This window comes from Coturnix japonica, chromosome 1 (assembly GCF_001577835.2).
Source record: "Coturnix japonica isolate 7356 chromosome 1, Coturnix japonica 2.1, whole genome shotgun sequence".
In the NCBI taxonomy this organism is placed as follows: domain Eukaryota; kingdom Metazoa; phylum Chordata; class Aves; order Galliformes; family Phasianidae; genus Coturnix; species Coturnix japonica.
In genome coordinates this window covers 13,273,666-13,295,881 of record NC_029516.1, presented here as the reverse complement: position 1 = coordinate 13,295,881, position 22,216 = coordinate 13,273,666, and the positions used below count along the sequence as shown (strand labels likewise).

At 41.5% G+C, this 22,216-nt stretch overlaps 1 protein-coding gene across 6 annotated transcripts; it reads right to left on the bottom strand.

Annotated features, from left to right (window-relative positions):
• Nucleotides 1-199: 199 nt before the first annotated feature.
• Nucleotides 200-19,538, bottom strand: SLC26A4 (solute carrier family 26 member 4). 6 transcript variants are annotated; one of them, XM_032442446.1, is made up of 20 exons: nucleotides 19,233-19,538; nucleotides 18,600-18,739; nucleotides 17,430-17,536; nucleotides 15,746-15,936; nucleotides 15,119-15,283; nucleotides 12,508-12,660; nucleotides 12,318-12,400; nucleotides 11,267-11,414; nucleotides 9,844-9,957; nucleotides 8,997-9,074; nucleotides 8,664-8,759; nucleotides 7,161-7,267; nucleotides 6,441-6,510; nucleotides 6,033-6,125; nucleotides 5,828-5,923; nucleotides 4,679-4,909; nucleotides 3,216-3,270; nucleotides 2,748-2,893; nucleotides 2,417-2,500; nucleotides 200-1,829 (listed from the first exon to the last, which is right to left on the bottom strand). In XM_032442446.1, exons 1-20 carry the CDS (start codon nucleotides 19,521-19,523, stop codon nucleotides 1,806-1,808), a joined length of 2,472 nt encoding a protein of 823 aa, XP_032298337.1. In that variant the 5' UTR covers nucleotides 19,524-19,538; the 3' UTR covers nucleotides 200-1,805. The 6 variants fall into 6 exon arrangements, with proteins under 6 accessions (XP_032298337.1, XP_015706904.1, XP_032298340.1 ...); XM_015851418.2 differs by having other exon boundaries at nucleotides 17,426-17,536; nucleotides 19,233-19,438; XM_032442449.1 differs by lacking the exon at nucleotides 19,233-19,538 and adding an exon at nucleotides 18,830-19,131.
• Between the last annotated feature and the right edge of the window lie 2,678 nt (nucleotides 19,539-22,216).

The following is a 22,216-nucleotide window of genomic DNA, read 5'->3' as shown; positions in this document are numbered from 1 at the left end:
TCCATCTCAGGACGTGCAGGTCAGTCTGGCTTGGCTCCTAAGCACACACCTAGTTCCAGTTCATGGAGATGCCAGTCTGGCACACAAAGGGCATTTGCTTAACAGTAATAAGAAGTCATGTTGTCACCAGCTTGGGCTGTACCAGCAGCACCTTTGAGGTTCAAACCCCCACTGCATTTGAAATAAAAAATGACACCGATTGCCATTAGAACTGAAGTTTTTTGCATTTATTACAGAATAAAGATGTCAGTTTCACGCCTTTGCCCACTGTGTGAGGATCCTGTCCATATGATTGAGATTTATAGGATTTTTTACAATGATCTTAATGGAGTTCACTCAGGTCCATAGGGCAGAATAACGTACTTAGTGCTTAGCTTTTCACCTGAGATTTTCCACTAACCTTACTTGCAGCAATATCCTTCTCAGTGCAGTATGATATAGGAAAAATTCTCTGATGCAATCAAATAAGGAGACTTAACAAATATCAACATAAATGCCAACAACTGGGAATCGTAAATACTGAGGGGACATTATACATGGACATTTCTTATACTTCTGCTATTATATATTCCCTCACTGTGCAAAGATTCGTGTTTGTTTTTTTTTTTTCCTTTTTTGCTTTTCCATTAAAAAATAATATAGTGCTAAAACATTAAGGTAGCAATCTCTTTGCCATCAAACAAATGTTTCTTCATGAAATTAAGATCACCGATTTACTGCATATCTATTTTATATAGTCCTAAAATAAGGATTAAAGTTCGACTCCCTTATCTTCTGTAAATTATTGCACTTGTGCATTATGGACTGTCAAACATCTACATATGTCCTGCATAAGAACAGCAGCAGTTTGATGTAGAATATTAAAAGAAAAAAATATATATGCTATATAAAAATAGAATCATTCATTAAACTACTTAAACTTCTATATTTCATAGTTAAAAACCTTGATACTGGGTGACATTTTGCCTCTCTTACTTGCATTCAGTTGCAGCCTGTTGTACAGAGCCCATGAAGTACTTGAGAACTAAGGTTTTAGCTGATCCAGTCCAGATCCCAATCTACCTCTTGATAAAAGATATAGAGCCAAAATCATCTGCGTATACTTCATTTTAGGGAAAATCATTAATAGCAATGCATGATTTGCTACGATGGGATTAATACAGAGCTAATGAACCCATATCCAAACATGTTTTCTAATGATGGTTACAGTATTCAAAGGTTTTTTTAGCGGTTCAGTGCAGTTTCCTGTTCATGTGGCTTTCACCTGTCACCCATTTCAGCTGTCCATCAACCAGCAGCAATTTAAGGAACTGTTCGGAAAGAACAACCCAGATACGTCTGTCAAGACAGTCACACAACTGTTGTAGAACTGCCAAACCTTGGCCAACTAGAACCCTCACGCTCTCACTAGACATTGTGCAAACACACAGCAAAAGGCCTGGGATCCAAAGTTTTCGGTCTCTTCAACTTCTGAGGGTGGAGCACAAAGCAGCTTTTCTTCCTGTAAGCATTGACATAACAACGTAATGCACCTTCTGCCTGCCCAGCCCCAGAACTGGATACAGTTCAGAACAGTCTTCTGATCTTTTCCAATGTGTCATACTGGAAAGTGCTTGCAGAATCGAGGTCCAGAATACTTCAGAGATAGTATTAGCTAAAATTTGGAGAATTCTACAGATCCGTATCATTCAGACAAAGAATCATCGTTTTCTTCAAGTGCCAAGATTGGTTTCATTGCGGAAAATGCTTATATAGTACTGGTGCATAAATATTGCAGTGAGTAAGACAGTACCAGCAGTCCATCCTCATGATGCAAGTCTGCGCATAGCCTGAGAGAAACATTGAGAGGGTGGAGAGAAACAGTTAGTTCTGAGTATGGGCTACTTAAAGAGTTTGTGTGTATTAACTCCATAGGGACTATGTTCAATGTAGCCTCATTGGGGGTAACTGTGAAAGGCCTGTTCTATAGCAACTGCCTTTTGACTTGTGTCTGCATCAGACAATTCAGGAAGATACAGGTGTGAAGGCATCTGGTCCTACGCAACTACAGCTTCCTGGAAAATGCTTAGTTTATGCAAGAAGACACCCACTGTGTTCAAGGAGAAAGGAATGGGGGAGGCTGCCTGTTATTTTATGCTTGGATGTCTGCAGCTTTTATAAGTCCTGTGTAGTCCTAGAAGTAGCCCTAAAGTGACAGAGTTGTACACTATAAAAAAAAAAGAAGAAACAACAACGACCACCTGAATTTCTCCACTAAGCACTGACATCCAGGTGGCCAGGGTGGGTTTTTATTTATGGAGAAGGAAAGTGTTGAGGGCTCGGTTCCACAGGCCTAACAGCATGACTTGGAGCTATAAAGGAATTAAACCAGCAGTATTCTATCGATAACTGATACATTCAGATCTCAAGTCCATACCTCTTCCTGGACATCAAGCTCATCAGCAGGCCGGATTGTTTCTGTGAATTCTATAGGCTCTTTAGATTCTTGCATGAGTGAAATCTTGGTAGAAAGAAGGAAGCATGATGAGTTACATGTGTTCTGTATTACTGAAGTTAATTTATTATTCTGAAGTATCTCTATATAACATCCACAACAACAGTCTTACAAGCCTGTTGTTTACTGTTCTTTAACAAAGCTGTTTTCATAACGTAAGCCCACATCTTTAAGCATCACAGAATATTCTGCTTATCAAGGATGAATTCCAGATGATGGAAGGAAGTGAAACGTACTACTAAGATAGCCTTACCTTCTCAAATATGGGATCCTGGTTGTCGCTGTATGCCGTTTGATTCTGTATGTAGAGCACAGCATCGTGGACAGTCAGGAAGAACATGTCTTTTCTGACAATGTCATCAAAGAAGGCACTCCGTTCCAATTGAGTTATAAGGTTGTCTGAATTACAAAAGGAATAAAATAATATCTCAGGTTAATACAGTTTGAAGTAAATGAATAAATAAATGTCCAAATATGTTGCTGCAGTTATCAGAAATAATTATGCAGCCAAATAACCAGCCATGTTTGTTTGTTTTTACCTTTTTATTACTTAATTCCTATGTTTTCTTTAAACCCTGCCATTCTTTGCATCCCAGGACAGCCCACCACAGCTGTCAGTGTGATAATTCACATTCTGTCACTAGGAGTCCCACCTAGAGATCCCTTCTCATGCTTATTTTATTCCTTACAGGAGTGGCAGTAGATATATTTGAAAGCTTACCTTGATATGAAGCAAAGTACACTCTCACATCAATTCTCTCAAACTCTCTAATTATCTAAAAAAAAGTTTGCAACAAAGACGTGAATAAATAGTCTGTAAGAAGAAAATCCATAGATGTGTATAAATGTTGATGTATGTAATATATAAATACACATCTGTGCACATGTGCTTTTCATTTGTTGCTTAGTGTCTTCATTCAAAATGTCATGATTTGTTTATTCATAGTAAAAAGGAACGGTTAAACTTCACGATACTTTAAGATTTATTAGTTAAGTACCTGTTTGCTGACATGACCAACCTTTGGCTGTGTTAGTAGAACCGTTTGTTTTACACATGCATGCATTGCTGTCTATTATTAAAGTTCTGTTTCTGTTTTCATAGCATGAAGTATTGTGTCTCTTCAAGTGAGACCCTGCAGGCCTGAGAAACCTTCATTTGCCTTGAATGATACGACACAGTCTCTCATTGGTACATGCAGTTCTTTCCTTGCTGAGATTTTCCCTCACGTAATGCACCAGATGGATGCATTCTTGGATGAAATGGCTGCACATGGAAAGAATTGCACCTGTGGAACCCGTAATCTCATTTGTCTCCAAAGCTGGAACTGAAACAGAACTAGGGCTGAACCAAGTCACGCCACATTCCTGAATTTCAGTTGGTTAAAATGCTATGACTGAATGCTGTCCCTGGCTCCCTGATGGCAGGTGAGTCTCTACAAAAAGCATTTTCAGAGGTGACTGCTAATGGTGACAATTTCTGTTTACTGATAATCGAGAATCTTGGTCATCTCAGATTTGTTTTACAGATAGGATAAGCAGTCCCATTTACAACTTGAATTGGTGAAACTGGTAATCTGAATGTAGAAAGTATAATAAAAGACTGAACATTCTGGTCCTACAGGCTTGTGATTTATCTCTTCACCTCGTTTTCCTCTTCCTAAACTAGGAACATTATCACTTTATGACCTCAGTCTAATGTGTGAAGATAAATTAATGTTGATAAAGCGCTCCTACATTAAGCTGAAGAAAATACTAAAAAAATAAATTAATAACAATTCCTTCTTTTACACTATAAGTAGTGTGGGAGTAATTCATCTTGTGGCTAAAGACTGAAAATGATGGTAAGATAAAACATTTACTACCTTTGTGTTGAGTATCATTCTGTGCCCAGATTAAAGCAGGAGGCATGTGGAAAGAAAATATATAACTAAAATGTTATAATGCTTGCATACAAGGGTGCCATGTTCTACAGTGCTCATTTTAGAGCACTTGACTATGCAGCCTTCAGATTTTTGGTTTTATTTTCACGTGCACTATGCACATACCAATATTCTATCTGTTCCTAGTTTTAAAGACATTTTTCAACAACAGCCTTCTAAAAACCGCAATGTGATCTAACAGCTCTTGATTTATGTACTGCTGGCTAGATTAATTTCCATAGAACATCAGAAATAACGCCCTTACCGTTTTTATTGATCGCACAGCTACAATATCCAAGAAGGTTACTGCTCCAAAGTCAAGAATGAGACTGTGGATGGGCACCTTGGGGATGTTTACTTTGACTGGCAGCTCTGAATTCCAGTCTACTTGGATCTCCACTTCTTTGGTGGGAACTTGAAGATCTTCATTGTCTTCAGGTTCCTCATCGGTCTCAAAAGCTTCATTACTAATGCCAGGCTCACTGATGATGCCATTCTAATGTGCAGATAGTATGTGAAACATATATTATAATCACAGAAAAAGGTTTGAGCTTACAGGAAACACTTCCCGTGACAACTTCTGCTTCAGGAATGAATGAGACCAATATTGTATCCAAGAATATAAAAACAAAACAGAGTGAATGAACTACCTTGCAGTATATTTCTTTTCCTCATTTTTACTGTGTTAACAGAGCATCTTCCTACAAAAAGGCCACTGTCAATAATAACAATACTAAAAAAAATCTTGGAGCTACTCCCCCCACTCAAAAGTACTGAATTCAAACCCAGCTTTGAATTGGAATTACCACATATGTTTACATGGCAAAATGACGTGGTCAAAAGTTGGGATGTCACATAACTGAGCATTTAACTTCCATCATGAAGTGGAATACATGCAGAAATACTGCATCGTGAACTGAGAGCACTGGCAGCAAAACATCATCATTTCTGAACTTTTACCTCTGGAGATTTAAAAGGTTACCTGTACCTGTCCACTCCTGCAGGCATTTACCTACTGCAGAGTATATTTAGAGGAGGAGCTGTAAGATTATGTCTGCAAGTCAACTGGTACAGCTTAACTATGCACAGGAAGCTAGATAATAACACCATGTACATATGAAAGTGCCAGTGCTTTCACTGCACAAGGACAATCTGAGGTGGTAAGGGGTGGAAGTAAGATCAGGGAATCTGTCACTTCCACTCCTGCTAACACTATGACTGTCACAGCTGCCTGGACCTTGTGGTCTGTGGCAATACATGTAGTGCACTGCTAGATGCCCTACAGGTCCCAGTCTTCCTACTATAGAGATCAGTCTTACTTTTCATCTCCATTTTAAAGTACAGAGGAGCTCTAAAGTAATAAGCTCTAGGAGTAATCCCCTGCGAAAGAGTAGGAGGAAAAAAGTAGTTGTACCTTAGTAGCTTTTAATTTCCCTTTCTTGATCAGCTTTTGTATCTTCCTCAGTGCTTTGAGTCTCTTATTGTACACCCTGACTGCATCAAATCCCACCTATAGAAGAAGGATCAAAACATGAAAATGATTTAATTTCACCTAGATATAGTTCTAAGGAAAACCCAAAGCAGTGAGGTAGCATCCAAAACTATCACATATCACTTACTGTGGATTTGAGGCTGCTTTTCAGTCCATCGATGTTAGCATAAAAAATTGGACTTGAAAACTTGAGGATCTTCACACCCTCTGGTTCTACAGCCTATTGCCAAAGAATGCAGGGTCAAGCAGCAAAAACTACATTGTGGCTACTAAGAAGCAGTTCAACTGTTTCAACAATTAACTATACAGCCAATTCACAACACACAAAATGGGATATCTTTGCTGATTCCATTTTTAGGTGCTTATAGCTCTCCATGCAATTTGGACCAACCATCTTGATCAAGATGAAGAATGTAATGCTGAAAATTATTATCGTCAAGCCCTCCAGTTCCACATTCAACTTGTCGATAACTGGCAAGGCACAACTCTGTACTACGCTTGTAGATTGAAAGGAAGCGACTCAGTGATCACTTACGTTTTTGTAGTCCTTGACCTTTTTGTAGATGTCCGTGCCAGGAATGTTTCCAAAGCCACCCCATGAAGGACTAACAGATACAAAAAGATGGTGAAAGTAAACCTCATACTTAGGCATTCAATGGACTTTTGTACTCTGCTTTCTTCTACCAAAATAATAGCTTCCCTTGGAAAGTCTTGTATCTTTGTTTCGTATCACTGTGCTTTTCCAACTTATAAGGAAACGTTATTTCTAAAGGCAAAGTACTTTCATCTCAGACATTTTTATGTAGATCTGGATGAACAGTTTGTTTCAATTGCTTCCCAAACTAGAAAGATGTATTAAAAGCACTTTATTTTGGTTTGAATGAACAATAAGACTGAAAACATGAATTACTTTTTACACTTTGAATCAACAGAAATGACATATTTACATCATCATCAGATGACTTAACGCTTGTTGTCCAATGCTTTTACTTTGGATTTGCAAACCAAAAGAGCTTGTAGCCTCCACCTTTGCTTTTTAAAAGCTGTAGCAAATTCTAAGTTAGCAGATTTTATAACCTACCACTCTGTAGCCACTTTCAGAAGGCTCTACTTTCAAGCATTTGCTGACAGTGCCACTATGGTTGGCTATTGCTGTCATTCACACTCTGAACTCCAGCTAAAGGAAAGCAGTATGCACAGTCTTCCTTTTTTGTTGTAGAACACTGACATTTATTTCTGATCCCGTGTTACTTACAACTGAACTCTCAGCACAACTGTCAGCAATCCAAACAAAAGGCCAGCAAGTAATCCCAAATCGAGTCCCAGAATGATGGATGCTACACATGTAAAAACCCAGATCATCTGGAGAGGAAATAATAAAGTATCTTAATTATAACATAGTATTCCTGGTCACTCTAAAGATTCATTACACCAGACAGTAAGAGTAGCAGAAGAATTTAACCTTGAAATCATCATGGCATACTGACTTGCTTAGAAAAGTCAGCATCTTCCTCCAAGGTACTTACTTTCATGACTACCTTATTAGACACGTCTAGCCTTTAGGAAATTACTTAACATACAGACATTTTTCAAGTATCTAGTTATCTCGGTGAAATTAAAGGGGATACCATTAACCAATGCATTTTCTTCTTTCTGATGGCAGCTGTTTTATTAACCTCACTTTTAAAAATCAGAGAATAGATGCGTAGAGAGGGAACAGGGCTCCTCAGTGAAGTCCAGGAATCAGAACCATTCCAAAGAGAGGTATTTCATGCCAGGAGGTCGATGGCACTCTCTAAAGTCTCCAGTGAATATTCATGCAGAACAATTGAAGTGTGCTTCTCAGTTCCTCCCTGCATCACTGCCCAGGCAGAACGTGCAGTGGACTTAATCCCTCCCACAGTGCACACACTTCTCACTCAAGTCAGTGGGACCTTTTACTTACCAAAAGAACTATTAAATAACTGACCGAATAAATTCAGATTTACCTAAAGCAGGTACTGCCCAAAGACACCTACTGTGAAATATGATTGTAGTAGGGACTGAATACACAAAATATTTCTCATGCAAAGTTCTCCTTCCTTAGGATCCACACTGAGGGGTAGTTCCACAGAAATCCAAGTGGAAGATGTCCCCATGTACCTTGAGGTAAGGTTTGTAAGAAGACTCTGTTTTTATATCCCTTAGTACACCACATGAATCCACTTTCTAGCTTGGATTCTAGGTTGGATTTTCTTGCTACAGCAATAAAACAACAGCCATATTTTGTAGGGAGTATCTGAGATTATCAAGGTAAGTGGGATACTAATATGGTAACAAAGCATTAATGAATAAAATGTCATCTTTTCTGGCCCATTTAAACTTTACAGAAGGTCAAAGCAGAATGGAAAACGTGGCCACAAACCATTTTTATTCTGATTTTCAAGTCATCTCAAGACAAGATTGCTGTATACTGTGGTAATTGCTATGAAGGACCCATCAGTGCACAGGCTTTCTTACTGTGGGGTATATGAAATAAAAAAAAAGATAAAGATAAAAATGTGTAAAACTCTAAAATTGGGCATTTTAACCTGATCTCATGGCAGATGTGTTTTGAGGATACATATAATACTGCTTTGTATTAGCAAATCTCAAGTTTTATGATGCTAACTATACAAAATTCTGTTGTAGTAGTTAGGAGAATCTTAGGTAGCGCTAAAAGGCAAAAGGGAAACACATCAGAACATTAGGGGGGAAAGAAAAATATTGGCTGACTTACAGCATCTACTTTATTCTGTCTCCACAGACGGGGAACATCAAACACTTGCATGAACATCCCTTTCAAGTTAGCTATGACTACAGCTGCCAACACAGACTGTGAAGAAAAATAGTGGAAATGTGTTATTCGGAAGCAAAGATGCTGATTTAGATATTTAAATCTTCTGTCAGTTTTCTGTTTACAAAGCGTTCATCATTACACACTGCAAACCTGAGCTTCCTCAGGTATCAATCACCACAGTTTCTAACAGGGCTGTTAATCCTGTCCATGGAAGCTGAGCATTGGGATCTGATCAGCACTGGTGGCTACGCTGCAAAGAACAAATACAGTTACCTTTTGTAAGGGCTCCAGCAATTTCCCCAGGGCAACAATGGCAATCAAAACAATTCCAGCTGAGATTATACCAGCAACCTGCGGAGGACAGAGTGTTTATAGGAGATGAGCACATTAAGATCATATTTTATGTTTCCAGGATTACAAAGTACTTGTTCCTGGGGCACACAAGTAGTTGGACATTGCATTTCTTTAGGAACAAGGAGACCTGCCAAAATGCTACTGTGTTTAGGCATACATGGGCAATCATTACACACTTCAGCTAACACAGAGGGAATTCAATTAAGCAGGTAGCACAAACAGCTGTACTCAAGGTAGTAGCTCTTGAGGGGGTTGAGTTGCACGGAGAGATTAAAGGAGCAGAATCTGTGTGTCAGCTGGAAGTGGGGCTGCTGGATTATCCTGCACTTCTCCATTGCTAAATAAGCGTGAGGGTACTGTCAAACAGAGGAGCACACAGAATATAAGAAAGATGGCACATGGGCAGATACAGCAGGGCTGCTCAGGCAAACATACAGGGGCTTAAGTCTTTCACAGGCATCTGGGAGAGGACTTCCTCCCTAATGCTGAATTCCAGGTGGGACAAACTCAGTGCCTTAACTGGTAATGAAATTCCAGGGCATTAGGCTTGAAGGATTTCGGACCCCTAATGCAAACCTTCCTATGTAAAACCCGATTGCCCTCTTCTGGCAGAGCCACAAAAATGATGGAGAACCAGGGCACCGTCTCTTAGCTGAGATACCTGTGGCATTTTATGTACCAGCGACACAAGCATTTTAGGATTATTTTCATCCCCATACAATATTAAACTCTCCCGGGCACAGTTCTAGTAAGAAGGGGCCATTACCTGAGTCTTTCCACCAGTACTTTCTTGGACTGCAGTCCGTGAAAGAGCAGTAGTTGCAACAAAACAAGAAAAGGCTCCAGAAAAAATGTTGCTGATCCCAAAGGCAATAAACTCCTGAAATGTAATTAGGTGATACTGTAAATAAAGAGTCCTGAAGATGCTTTTGCAATGGAGAATGACAATAGTTTTTGCAATAGTTTATTAAGTGGGTAGCACTGAAATATTGAGAAGAGTCCAGATTAGTGTCTGCTGTTAAATACTGACACAAATTTCTCTTGTGCCAGTGTAACCATATGTGTTTAGAAACCAACACAGTGATGCCAGTATACTCTCCTTCATATAGGCATAGCTTAAAATAAAGGCTTTTACAGCTTATTTCCAACAGTGCTATCAAAATTAACATTGCTAACAACTACTTCAGCATAATCACATCAACAAGAGGGACTAGTATAAATTTAACTTGTATCCTTAACAAGTGATTTTAATCAGTGCAACAGTCTGAGTTTAGACAAGACTTTAATTAACACAAAGCACTGTATTATTAGTGGAACTAATCAAGGGCTTTAAAAAAACCAGCAAGAACAAACCCCACAGCACAGCTTCACTGAAAACTTCTAGTTGAGCCAGAAGTTTTTCCCTCTGGACATCCCAAAGAACTCATGCTGAGTCCAGGCAGCGCTCTCATAAGTTTGCCCCAGGGTCACAGATGCTGGCACCTACCGACGCTGGTTGTTCTGCTCAAGTGACAAGGACCCTGGGAGCTTTATGTCCTGGGATCTGGGCCATTCCTCTGCTGGGAAATGAGGCATTTGGGAGCTGCCTGCAATCCCATATAATTGACAGCAATGCTGTTTCCACCAAGCTGAGGGAATCACAGGAGCCTTCCACTCACAACACATGTATAAGAATATAATTTAAGATTTGATTTCAACTCTTTCCCTATTTTTCTCCAAAATGAAGCTTTCCATAAGCTCCATCTACAAGAGAAGACTTATAAAGCTGTGTTCTTAGATAGAACAGACTGAGATGATGCGTACCTACTACTGTGTATCAGCTGCATTCTCCATGAAATACAGTTCCCACTGCTTGCAGATCTTAATAATCTTTGAATCCATTGAGTCAAAATAAACACTGGCACGTATTAGCATCGGACTGTCCTTCAATATGATTTCACTACCTGCTTTTATGATGCTATTTTAACTTCTCCAGTTCAGGTAAACTATCTGTCCGTCATTCATAGCTCAATTTAGCCTTTTGTATCTGAAAAATTCACAGCTTTGGGGGATTTTTTTTCAGCTATTGAAGAATTTCTCTCATCAGACTATAACTTCTCTTGAAAAAATACTTAGTTATTTGACACTTAAGTTACTGTGAAACAGAACTTGCACTGCCCACATTCACAGATGAGTTTGGTTCTACATACCTGGTTTCCATTAATGGCATAGTCATACTTGGTTGCATATACTTTCCCCACAGAAACCGCAATAGCATAAGCAACAATAGCAATAGAAAAGGAGGCTGCTATCATCTGGGAAAACATGCTGACATCTGGAGGTTCGGGAGGCAAAAATCTAGCATTTAGAAAACACGTTAGTATTATCAACTTCAATCAAATTATGTTCTTAGCAGAGTTTGAGGCAGAGGCATGCAGGTTGCTTATAATACGAAGTGTAATGTTTCAAGTTAATAAACAGGTGGAAACAGCCCACTGACATACAGAACACGCTTATCAGGTTCATCATAGCCAAAATCCTGATTCTGTTTCTCAGCAACAAAGCTCCCATTGTTCTCAGCATGAGAACATGATAGCAAAGTGAAAAAGTACATTTCTGAAGAACCGATTAAAGGATATATTGGATAATATGATGAATTATGTAAACATGTTCATAGCACTTCATATTGTTGTTAACATACTTCAACGGAAGACCTCGGAAACATTTTATCCCCTACTGCGTTTCCACAAACTTTAATTAATCAAGGCCCAAATACCAAATGGAATGTGAAGGTTACTACTGTGAAATGCTCTGGATCTCTCAAGTGAAAGTCTCCAGTGTAATCCTTAGTATCCTTGCTCCTATGACTACATAAGGGACAATACTGATTGGGATAACAGCATGAATATGAACTATAGTGGAGTAACTCAGGCTTATAGCACTTTAATCTACAGAGAAATCAAATTTCACTATTTAAAATCCTTTATTTTTTTCTGTTTTCTATAGACCTCTCTTCATGAATTCTTAGATGAACATTTCTAAGCCTATTTGACAGGAGAAAAGAAAGAATGCAGCATAATCAGGTGACATAAACAGCAGAGCCAGAAGTAAAACTCAGAACATCTCCAGTAGGTGCTCCAGGAATCTGAGTTCCAAATTCAGATTACAGCTTTCAGTATCTCTTTTATATCTTCCCCCTTATCACTGTCATTTTTAGCCAATTAAAATAATACCTATGTCCCAGAAAACAAAGGCACTCACCCTCTTGGAATGCTCTTAACAATGCCTGCATTATATTTTTTTTCCAAGTCGGCAGCATATGAAATGCCAGTGGCTACTATTGTCTGTAATCAAACGAAACAAGTTTTAATACTTAAAAAAGCCCCTGTTCTCCTGTAGCCAGTCCCATCTATTTCAGCTATTAGGTTTTTTTTGGTGCTCCTTTACTTACCACAATAACTTCTATTGGTATCGGTATAGGAATCTTGTGTTTGAATCGGTCGTTTATTTCCTTAACCAGCATGCAGACAACAATGGTGAGGAGTCCAGCAATAAGGTCTGCAATGTTGGTGGAACCGATGTTTTCAAACGTTTCAATCAGAGTCTGAAAAACAAAAATTACAAACACATGCACATGAAATATGTGCAAACACACTCAGAAGGCATCCTGGTGGATGGGGTTTTGGAGGAGGCCAAGAGTTGCCGGCTCCTTTGCCTGGAGGAACTTGAGGATGACTTTGTCAGATGAACTATCAAACTGCTGCACAACTGGTGGCTGGATGTCCAGCTGTATTGAACAGAACTGAAATAATTGTCCACACTGGGCTTCTGCTTCTTGTTTTTTAGAAGACTAAGACTTAATAGCAAAAGCTAAACCCTACCTGAGAGAAGAGATAGGAAGATCTGTAACTTCCTCCCTTTCCAAAAAGCAAAATATCTTCAACTTTCTATTCAAACGAGAGCAAAACTCTGCTGGCTCAAATGCCCAATACGTACAGTCCATGCATTGCAAATTCCCAGTTTTCATTGCTGACATGCAGGCAATGAGTACAATAGTGCAGATCCTGTCAGGCTGCAGCAAGTCCTGCATCTGAGAAAAGTGGTTGCAAAGCCTCACCTTGTGGTGTGTTACCCCTGCTCCCAGCAGCAGTCAGCCCCAGGCTGGAGCACTCACAGCTGCAGAACAACAGGCTCCCTCACCTACCCTTCCTATGTCCTTGTTTGGTCCTATTGTTTATAGCAAACAACGGCCTGTGAAGCTGGCATTGATGGATGTATAGCATTTATACAAACACAAAAAGATTACTTCTAAGTGTACAGGGAAAACAAAAAGGGCTGATCAGAGAAAAGACACCAATTGCAGGTTCTCCCATCTATCTCCTCTTTGCTCCTAGGACGCAATTCTCACTCACCACTTGCTTCCAAGAAAATTTGACTATTCTATGCACGGCAAAGGTGGAAAAAAAGGTTCAAAACAGACTTTCTGCCTCCTGGCAAAGGGAGGGCTGCAGCGGCAGAACCACTTCTATCACAATAAAAACAACCTGGTTTGAAATAAAACACTGAAGTGCACAACTAGCTGCTTTCTAAGCTAAAGGAGAGCCCTTCCTGAAGCACTGATGTCTTTTTGAGCGACTGAAACCACTCCTTGCCACGGATCCCATCCTTACTTACCATTTCTGCCTCTGCCATATTTTACAGGGATACAAGGGGCTCCTAGCTGGAGGTTGTGAATTCTGCCAGTGTCAGATGCTCAGTGTTGCAGTTTGTTACACACCACTGCTGAGGCAGGTTGGAGACTTGCTGAAGCTGACATAACAAGTCTCTGGTTAAGCAGACCAAGAAAAACCACAGTTCATTTGCTCTGCACACATCTGCAAACACCTCCACCTGGCTCACCTACCAGAATGCAGAAGCCCTGAGCTTCAGTGTAAAAAAACAGCATCCCACACAGCCTTGCAGGAACTGGAAGAACTGTGTAGTTCTTCTTCAAAAACACCTTCAACTAAATGTACCACCCTTCACCAACCAGGAAACAACAAACAAACAACAACAGAGAGAGAAAAACCTGCTGGATCAACTGTCCATCCTTGTGCGTGTAGTACCATGTCACATCTAATTTTCTATTGCTTGATGGAAGGATTTTCAACGGTTAAAAGGCCCATAAAATAATACCTTTTCTTTCCCCAAATACTCCACCAGACTCATTATTTGTATGACATTCAGACTGTTTTTACTAATATAAATATCAAACACATTTTTTCTTGCCTGGTTTGTCTGAACAGATATAGAATAAATTCTTTGTTCTAGAGCAGTCTCTTTTAGGAACCTGTTATTGTAACTCAAAGAGCTGTGGAAGAGCTAAACTACTGCACACCTCAATGGTTTAACGGTGAAGTCAGTGAAAGAACCCTCAATAATTTCCCTGGGGAAGGAGACGACTCTGTAATATGAGAACCTGCAGGAGTTCAGTGTCCCTGTAATCCGGCCAAAACATTTCTCCATTTGATCATTTCCTCTGAGATTAACAAATGGAGCTGCGACAGCAACTTTTAGCCTCACCTTAGCTAACCAGCAGGTACCTGGCCACGGGGTGCGAATCCACATCCTTCTGTAGTCACAGATATGGCTACAACATGAAATGGAAAAGATGCCTTTGACCAGGATGGTTTAAGAGGCTTGGGACTATTCAGCTTTGGGAGCTTCCCAATAAGACAGGAGGCAATGGCTGGGAGGGAAACAGCCTCCAGAAGTGATAACCTGGAGAAGAAAAACTGTTTTGCTGCATAATTATGTTTAAATTTCACATGAAAAAGAGTGTTCTGCCTGAAGTAGATGACAGTGAGCCTTTTATGGCCTGGGAAAGCAAGAAAATGGCTATTGAGAGCCACACGGATATAAATGAACACCTGCAGATCTTCCTGAGAGTGAGTGAGAACCAAATGGATGCCCCATAGTTACATAGATACAAGAAGCACTCATGTATGAAATAGAAGCAGAGGATAAATAATAATGCAAAAATTCTGGCACAAACCCCAAACAAATCAGAAGGGTATACTTACATATATTATGGAAAGGACACCATTATAGTTTTTAGTTGAAACATTTAAGACTATTTTCAGCTGTGATACGAGCACTTGAAAAGCAGCTGCAGTTGTGAATCCCCCAACGAGTGGATCTGCGAGGTACCTCACAATGAAACCAATCTGAAGGACTCCAAAAACCACCTGGAAAAATCACGAAGAGTAACAGCTCACTAAGCAATGAAACATACACCGTTATTGGGCAGTTTCTTAAGATTTGCTCTTTTATTTTTGTTGACATCGTCTTGAGAGCATCTTCCCCCACTGAGGATTAATGTAGCTTAACATCATGGCATCCAGGGAAAGAAAGGAGACCTGAAGAGCTGTGTGAAAGGATGCTCCATTTAGTTTCATGCAGGTCTGTTGGTCTGCATTCACAATGCTATTCTTCTGTTGTCTGTGCCCCCATCATTCTGCCACCAATTCTGCCCAGGGTAAGAAGAATAATCCCCCAAAAGCTCTTCAGAGTTTGATAAGACTTTCCTTCATTTATGTGTTTTACTACAGGAAAAAGACTCACTGCTGTGGCATCTATTTCAGTGGTGTGTCTTTTCCCATTAAAATTAAAGCAGTATCAATCTTGTGTCCTCTAGACGAGTATGTTACCTGTAAAATTCCAACCAGAAATGTGAGGGTGCTAGCAATCAGCACCCTCTGGGCATCCCTGGAGTCAGTGTCTATCAGCATCTGGGTACCATTAGTCCCTGTAGCATTACTGCCAACTATGAGAAAATTATCATCAGGGGCCATGCTCACTACAACCGATCCCACCATCAAACTGACTACAGGGAACGGACCTGTAATGACAGATAGAACATACTGAAGTTTAATAGGCATCAAAAGGAAGCATTTATCAGACTAGACAAGAAAATTCTAAATTAGAACTATAATATTTTAACGGCGGTACATTATTTCGTAGGAGGAGAAAGAAAGGGCCAGAAGGCACAGCACTGCAAACGTGACATGGAGATACAATTCCATCCTGAACAGAACTGTTAGACACAGAGGTGCTGTTCCATGCCTTGCTTAAGGCAATTTAGGGGTATAGCAAGTCCTTCTATCTGCACCAGCAGTTCTGTGGCCCAGCACCGCTCACAAGAGAACACTTACCCAGCTGAAAACATTTTCATTTACTCTTTTTTCAGCTGAACGCACTGGTGCACGTTACCACATGGAATCCAGCACAACAGTGGTGGCAGGAACATGCACTATGGGAAAGGATTGCCCTTTTTGGCAGTAGTTTGGTATTTCATCGGCTAAAGATGACTGAAACTATATTTTGGGCAAGACACAGAGATAGTAAATAATCATCATGTCAGCAAAACGCAGTCTAAAAGCAGTCAGATTTGCTGTAGTTTTTACTAAAATTAAACAGAAAAGGAAAACATCATGAAGTGTCTTAAAGAAGGTTAATTTTACAGATAAATAAAAGTACACTTGGCAATTAAGCATAATGGAGAAAGTATGAAAAGGAGTGGGAAACGTAGAAAGTAAGTACATCAATGCAAGTCAAGGTAAGAGCTCAGTGCTGGAGAGCAAAGGTGATCTGGTGGGTGGAAGACAGAAGGCAGAGACAACATACAAATGTATTTGATTCAACAGAGAAGAAAATTAATTAGAAACTGTAATATCATGCCGAAGCTTTGTGAGAGAAAAACAATCTAGCACTGGTGGATGTGAATGAGGGAAGGCTCTATTTGTTAGAGGGGGGAAAAAAGACAATTCAGTGATCAAGCTGTAACAGTTATTTTAAATAAGGGAACTGACAGAGAAAACATATTTTAGAGAAAGTATTCAGAAGGAATCAACGAGGTTTACCCATAGCCTTGATGTGAGGACCTACAGCGAGGCTGGAGCAGAAACACAGGTTCTGGGACTCCGCAACAGGCAAGAAGGTGGTATTGTCCACAATGATCAAAAAGGATGTAGCAAGGAAGGCTTGTGAAGACTAAGAGATCTGTTTTAGCCATCTTGAGCTTTTGCTGATAGACTAAATGTCTCTTCTTACTGCCCAGTGAGGCAGACTTTATTCTGTAATTTCTGGCATAGGGTGTAGCCAAAGACAAGATTTAAACTTCAGCATAAATGCAAGCAAAAGGCACGCACTGGCACAACTCTAATTAGCTGTCTGTACAGAGAAGAAATAAGTCCCTCGAGCACAGCAATATTAATATTCAGCACAACCAATATGGTTTAGAAAGTATCCATCTTATACTTAATACTAATATTCTCAGTAAGAATTAATATCTTGTAATAATTGACTGTAACTTGAACATATGTGGTTACCAACTGATATGTGTCTTGATGTTCCAAGGAAAAAGTATGTCAGGATGGGGAAAAAGGCAGAATAGAGGCCATATCCAACCGGAACTGCCACCAATAAGGCATATGCCAAGCCTGAAATGATACGTGAACAAAATTTCACTCTTAAAATCACTCAGCAAACTACTACCTTGTCTAGAACAGACTTCCAGAAAGATTTACTCCATTTATCCAGAGACAAATCAGAATGTTTTTAATCTGTAAATCAGTTGCAGATATGCATGTAGGTACAGTGACTGTAAATGAGTATATCCCATACTAGTACTTGGATGAGTTACTACTGAAAGATGTTCCTCTATCTGCACAGGTGGCACAAAACATTGGCTCAAATGTGACGTTCAAGCAGTCTGCCTTTGAGAGAAAAGTGGGAAATACACCAGTATAAAAGCACTGTACCAATAAGGCTTCAGGACATTCACCCATCTGAAAATCATGAACTTAATAACCCAAAATAAATCACCTAAATTCTGATCTTCTCACTTTGTATACTCAAGCAACTTGTCAACTTCAGCACAGTAAGAGAAGGAAAGAAGTGAAGGGATGTTATCAGTATCAGTTCCTTATTATCTCCTATTGTAGACTGTAATGTTCTGCGTTGATAACACAGAACTGTGGCAGAGCTCAAAAAGGCTGAAGAGTGGGTTGTGCTGCTGGGAGGTCTGAAAGTGACACTTAGAACTGCTGGACGTTCGGGATTTGGGGCATTTTAGGACCCCAGAAGCCTCTTTTTTGACAACCATTTTGGTTGGTTTTCCCAGTATCTCATGATTTGGTATTTCAGAATTATCACATTTATATTTTTAAATCACAGAGTTGGTGCCACTCCTTGTCTGCCTTTCTAGCATGCTCCGAGGAAAGCAGCAGTAAGGAATATTTGCAGCTAATTGGCAACCAAGCAAAGAACTTTTTCTTCATTCCAGTGTTCTTTGAGTAAAACGATGGGGTAAAAGAAGTTAACTACATCGTGATAGCACTTCAAAGGAAATTCAGATCTTCTAGCCAGGCAAAGAAAAAAAAAAGGGGATAAATTAAAGCATTAATTATTTATTGATAATACGTAATATCTAGTATTAAATAACAAGTCTCAGATTTGTAATTCCATCTGCATAACATCAGAGAGCCGTGTGTGAGGGCGTACCTTGCAGGGTGGCAACGAGGCCAGTGCTGACCCCCGAGATGATATCGCTGACCAACCACTCCCTCACGCGGTAGTTGGGAAGCCAGTCCAGGATGGGCAGGAAGGACTTGGTGATCTGGAAGGCCTTTTTTCTTGAACAGCTGTGAGAAAACAAGTTGTTACACACAGACCATGTGGAGCTGCAGTCTGAAAGGAACCAAGGCAGGATGACAGAAAGGAAACAAAGATACCCTGACTGAAAGCATCCAAGAAGGTTCACAGAATCATAGGGTTATTTGAGTCGGAAGGGATCCTTAATGGTCATCTGGTCCAACTCCTGCACAATGAACAGGGACACCCACAGCTCAGAGCCCTGTCAGAACCCAGAGCCTGATGCTGAATATCTCCACAGACCGGGCATATGCTGCAACCTGTCCCAGTGCTTCACCAACACTCGCTGTAAAAAACTCTTATAACCAACCCAAATCTATCCTCTTTTAGTCTTGAAACCATTCCCCCTTGTCCTATCACCGCAGACCCTGCTCAAGAGCCCGTCCCCTTCCTTCCTACATCCCCGTTTAGATGCTGTGGGGCCGCTCTCAGGTCTCCCCTCAGTCCCGGTACCGCTGAGTTTCGCCTCCCGCCCTCACCCACCTGCAGACCGCCCGCGCCCGCTCCAGGAGCGTGGGAGGCGGCGGCGGCAGCCGCTCGTTCTCGTCCTGGAATCCCGCCTCGCTGTAGATGGGCCGCGCCACCACGTAGTGGCTGAGCTCGGCCAGCGGCCCCTCCGCCCGCACACCCGCTGCCATGGCCCCGCCTGAGGTGGCGGCCGGCGAGCAGAGCCCGCTCCCGCTCCGGCACCCCCTGGCGGCGCGGCTCGGCCCCGCGGAGCGGCGCTGTCCGCGTCCTGAAGCGGCGAGACCCCACCGCCTCCACCTGCTGCATTTATATGGCCGGGAGCCTTTATTTATGGGGAAACACGGACAGCCGGCTCCGGGACGGCCCGGGTGACGCCTCCGTCCGCCCTCCGGCTTTGCCCTGCCCGGGCCCTCCCAGCCCCGCGGCCCCTCTGTCCCGTCGGGGAGGAGGAGGTTGCATTTCAAAGCGCTCGCCCGGCGGGCATGCAGCCCCGGGAGCTGCTCTCTGTACGTCACCGGCTGCGAGCAGACGTGGGTCAGAGCCCATAGGTTCTTGGAGTCACACCTGCAGCCGCAGATGGTGGCTGCGGCTCCTGGTTTGTCCGACGTGGATCGGAAGGAGTGAGCTCCTGGGTGGTCCTGCTGTAGCTTTGGTTAGAGATAAGACGGGCTGAAAAAGCCGGAGCTGCTAAGCACTGAGAACTACGCCAGCAGCTGCTTTGTGTTAGTTGGGAAGAGAAACGAATAAACATCTTGCAATTGTAAAGCGAAGCATGTGTCCTCATGGAATAATCACGGAATGGTTTGGGTTGGAAGGGACCTCAAAGCCCACCCAGCCCCACCCCCTGCCATGGGCTGGCTGCCCCCCTCCAGCTCAGGCTGCCCAGGGCCCCATCCAACCCAGCCCTGAGCTCCTCCAGGGATGGGGCACCCACAGCTCCATGGGCAGCTGTGCCAGGGCCTCACCATCACCCCAGGAGACAATTCAAATCCAGAAACAGTGCCAATGTTTCAACTCACATCAAAGAAGCATTGAGGGCACACACTAAGGGCACTGGATCAAGCAAAATATTTGTTCAATGAGCTACTCGGTCGTGGATATTCTTGACAGCTCTGGTTTTAAAGCACAGTCCTGGCTTCAGGCACGTTGAAGCTGTAAAGAAGTTATTTGCTGAAAGTACATTCTGTAGCGTAGCACACAATCTGCAGGTTCAGACTGTGACAGATTTCCCCTTCTGCTGTACTGTGAGAAACGTCTAGGTGAACTGCTGATATGCTTTGATCTAAGCAGTATTGTAGCAGGCAGCCAAGCAGCCAGCCTGCAAAGCAGAGCCGCAGTGTTTTGTAGAAAACCTTAAACACAGCACTGGAGTGAGAACGCATCACGGTTTTGTGGACCTTCTCAGCTTCAAATCTAAGTTTTCTACACCCTCTTGTTCCCCTTATCACTTGCTACCATTTCTGAAATAATCTTGTTCATCTTGGTCTAGTGAGAGGTGCCTGTCTATAGCAGGGGGCTTGGAACTAGATCTTGATGGTGTCTTCTGACCCAAACCCTTCTGTGATCCCATGATCCGGTATTTGGTATGTCAAGACAAGGACGGATGTGCAGCCAAGGCTCAATGGTCTGTTCCATTGAGTCCATAACTCACAATGCCTAAACCACGTTTGGAGAAGAATCAAAGCCTATGGGTTTGCCCTTACTGACCAAGAGTAAGAGCCCCTTTTACTTGCTGCACCAGGTCTTTTCCGTACATCTCAAGCTCAGAAGGGAAGGAGTAGGTTAGCGCCTTGCCGACCAGCTCTGAGTTTCTTCCATTGCCACAGGAACAAGGGTTTGAACTTCAGGCCAAGAGAGATGCTGAACATGGTCTCACTTTTCAGGTGAGCAGCTATTAAGCTCTCTCACAAAACGTTATCACCAAAAGTTCTGCCTCTGTTTTTAATAAAAAGAATAAAGCCAGTTAGGCTACACAGGCAGCCTGATCTCCAGCAGCTGAACAGAGGGAAGGATTTAACCTGTGAACCCAAATCCTGCAGATGTTTTTATTACAGCTACAATCAGTGTCTAACTTCCTGATAGCTTTGGGAAATGCTTGCTATCTCCTCACCTCCAATAGACATGCTAGCTCTAGTATCAAGCTCACCCCCATACCACACATGGGTTAGGCTCTCACTTCCCAAACCTCAGTGTTCCCACATGTATTTGGGATCTGGATACCCCAAACCTGGTTGGGTTGGTGTAGAGTAAGACCACCTTGGTGGCTTGAAGGGAATCCTCTGGCATAGAAAGAACCGTCCCTTAGATTGCGGCACATTCCCCTTCCAAGAAGTGGAACAGCAATATTCTTTTAGAGCAGACATGCATTTGCAGATAACAGTAGGGTTTTTCTATGGACCACAGCTGTATTCAGGCTGATGGACACAAAATCAGAGGGACTCTCATTTTCCTCATACATATACATGTATACACCTTACAATGCTTGGTTCTATTTACAAAATTTCTCAAGAGAGAAATTGAAGTATCACATTTTATCACAGAAAATAAAACACTCCATGTTCTGTCTGAACTGGAGATGCTCAGTTCTAGAAATACATTTTTAGGCCTTATTCAATTCACATACACAGCAATCTTTGGGGCAGAGCACAGGAGGACATAACTAGAAACTGATTTTCCAACGTTGTTTACAAACTAAATTTGGTGCTTCAAGGAACATTTGAGAACAGAGCAGTTGTGTAATACACTTCTATAACTCCACGTTTGGAAATACAAATGTTATTTTCAATGCTGAAAAATTCAATCCAGTTAACACCAAATGCATTCCTTAAGGGAAAAGCAGAGTTAAGTCTATTAATATTCGGGTCAGTTCTCAGGCACCCACCATGACCTCACTGCTTACTTGACTCAGCAGAAAAAAAAAAAGAGTTTAGGAAAAAAACCTCAGAAACACAGAAGTAGTTTGATCCCATCAACAGCAGCAGAGAACTTTGTTAACTCTT

Excerpts from the sequence above, each read along its gene's own strand:
- SLC26A4 (XM_032442446.1), bottom strand. The coding sequence starts at position 19,523 with ATGCAGCAGGTGGAGGCGGTGGGGTCTCGCCGCTTCAGGACGCGGACA. Across the intron at positions 9,075-9,843 it reads GTACTGGTGGAAAGACTCAG|GTTGCTGGTATAATCTCAGC; the intron begins GTAATGGCCCCT and ends TGTCCTCCGCAG. Across the intron at positions 7,268-8,663 it reads GACAGAATAAAGTAGATGCT|ATGATCTGGGTTTTTACATG; the intron begins GTAAGTCAGCCA and ends TTTCCTCTCCAG.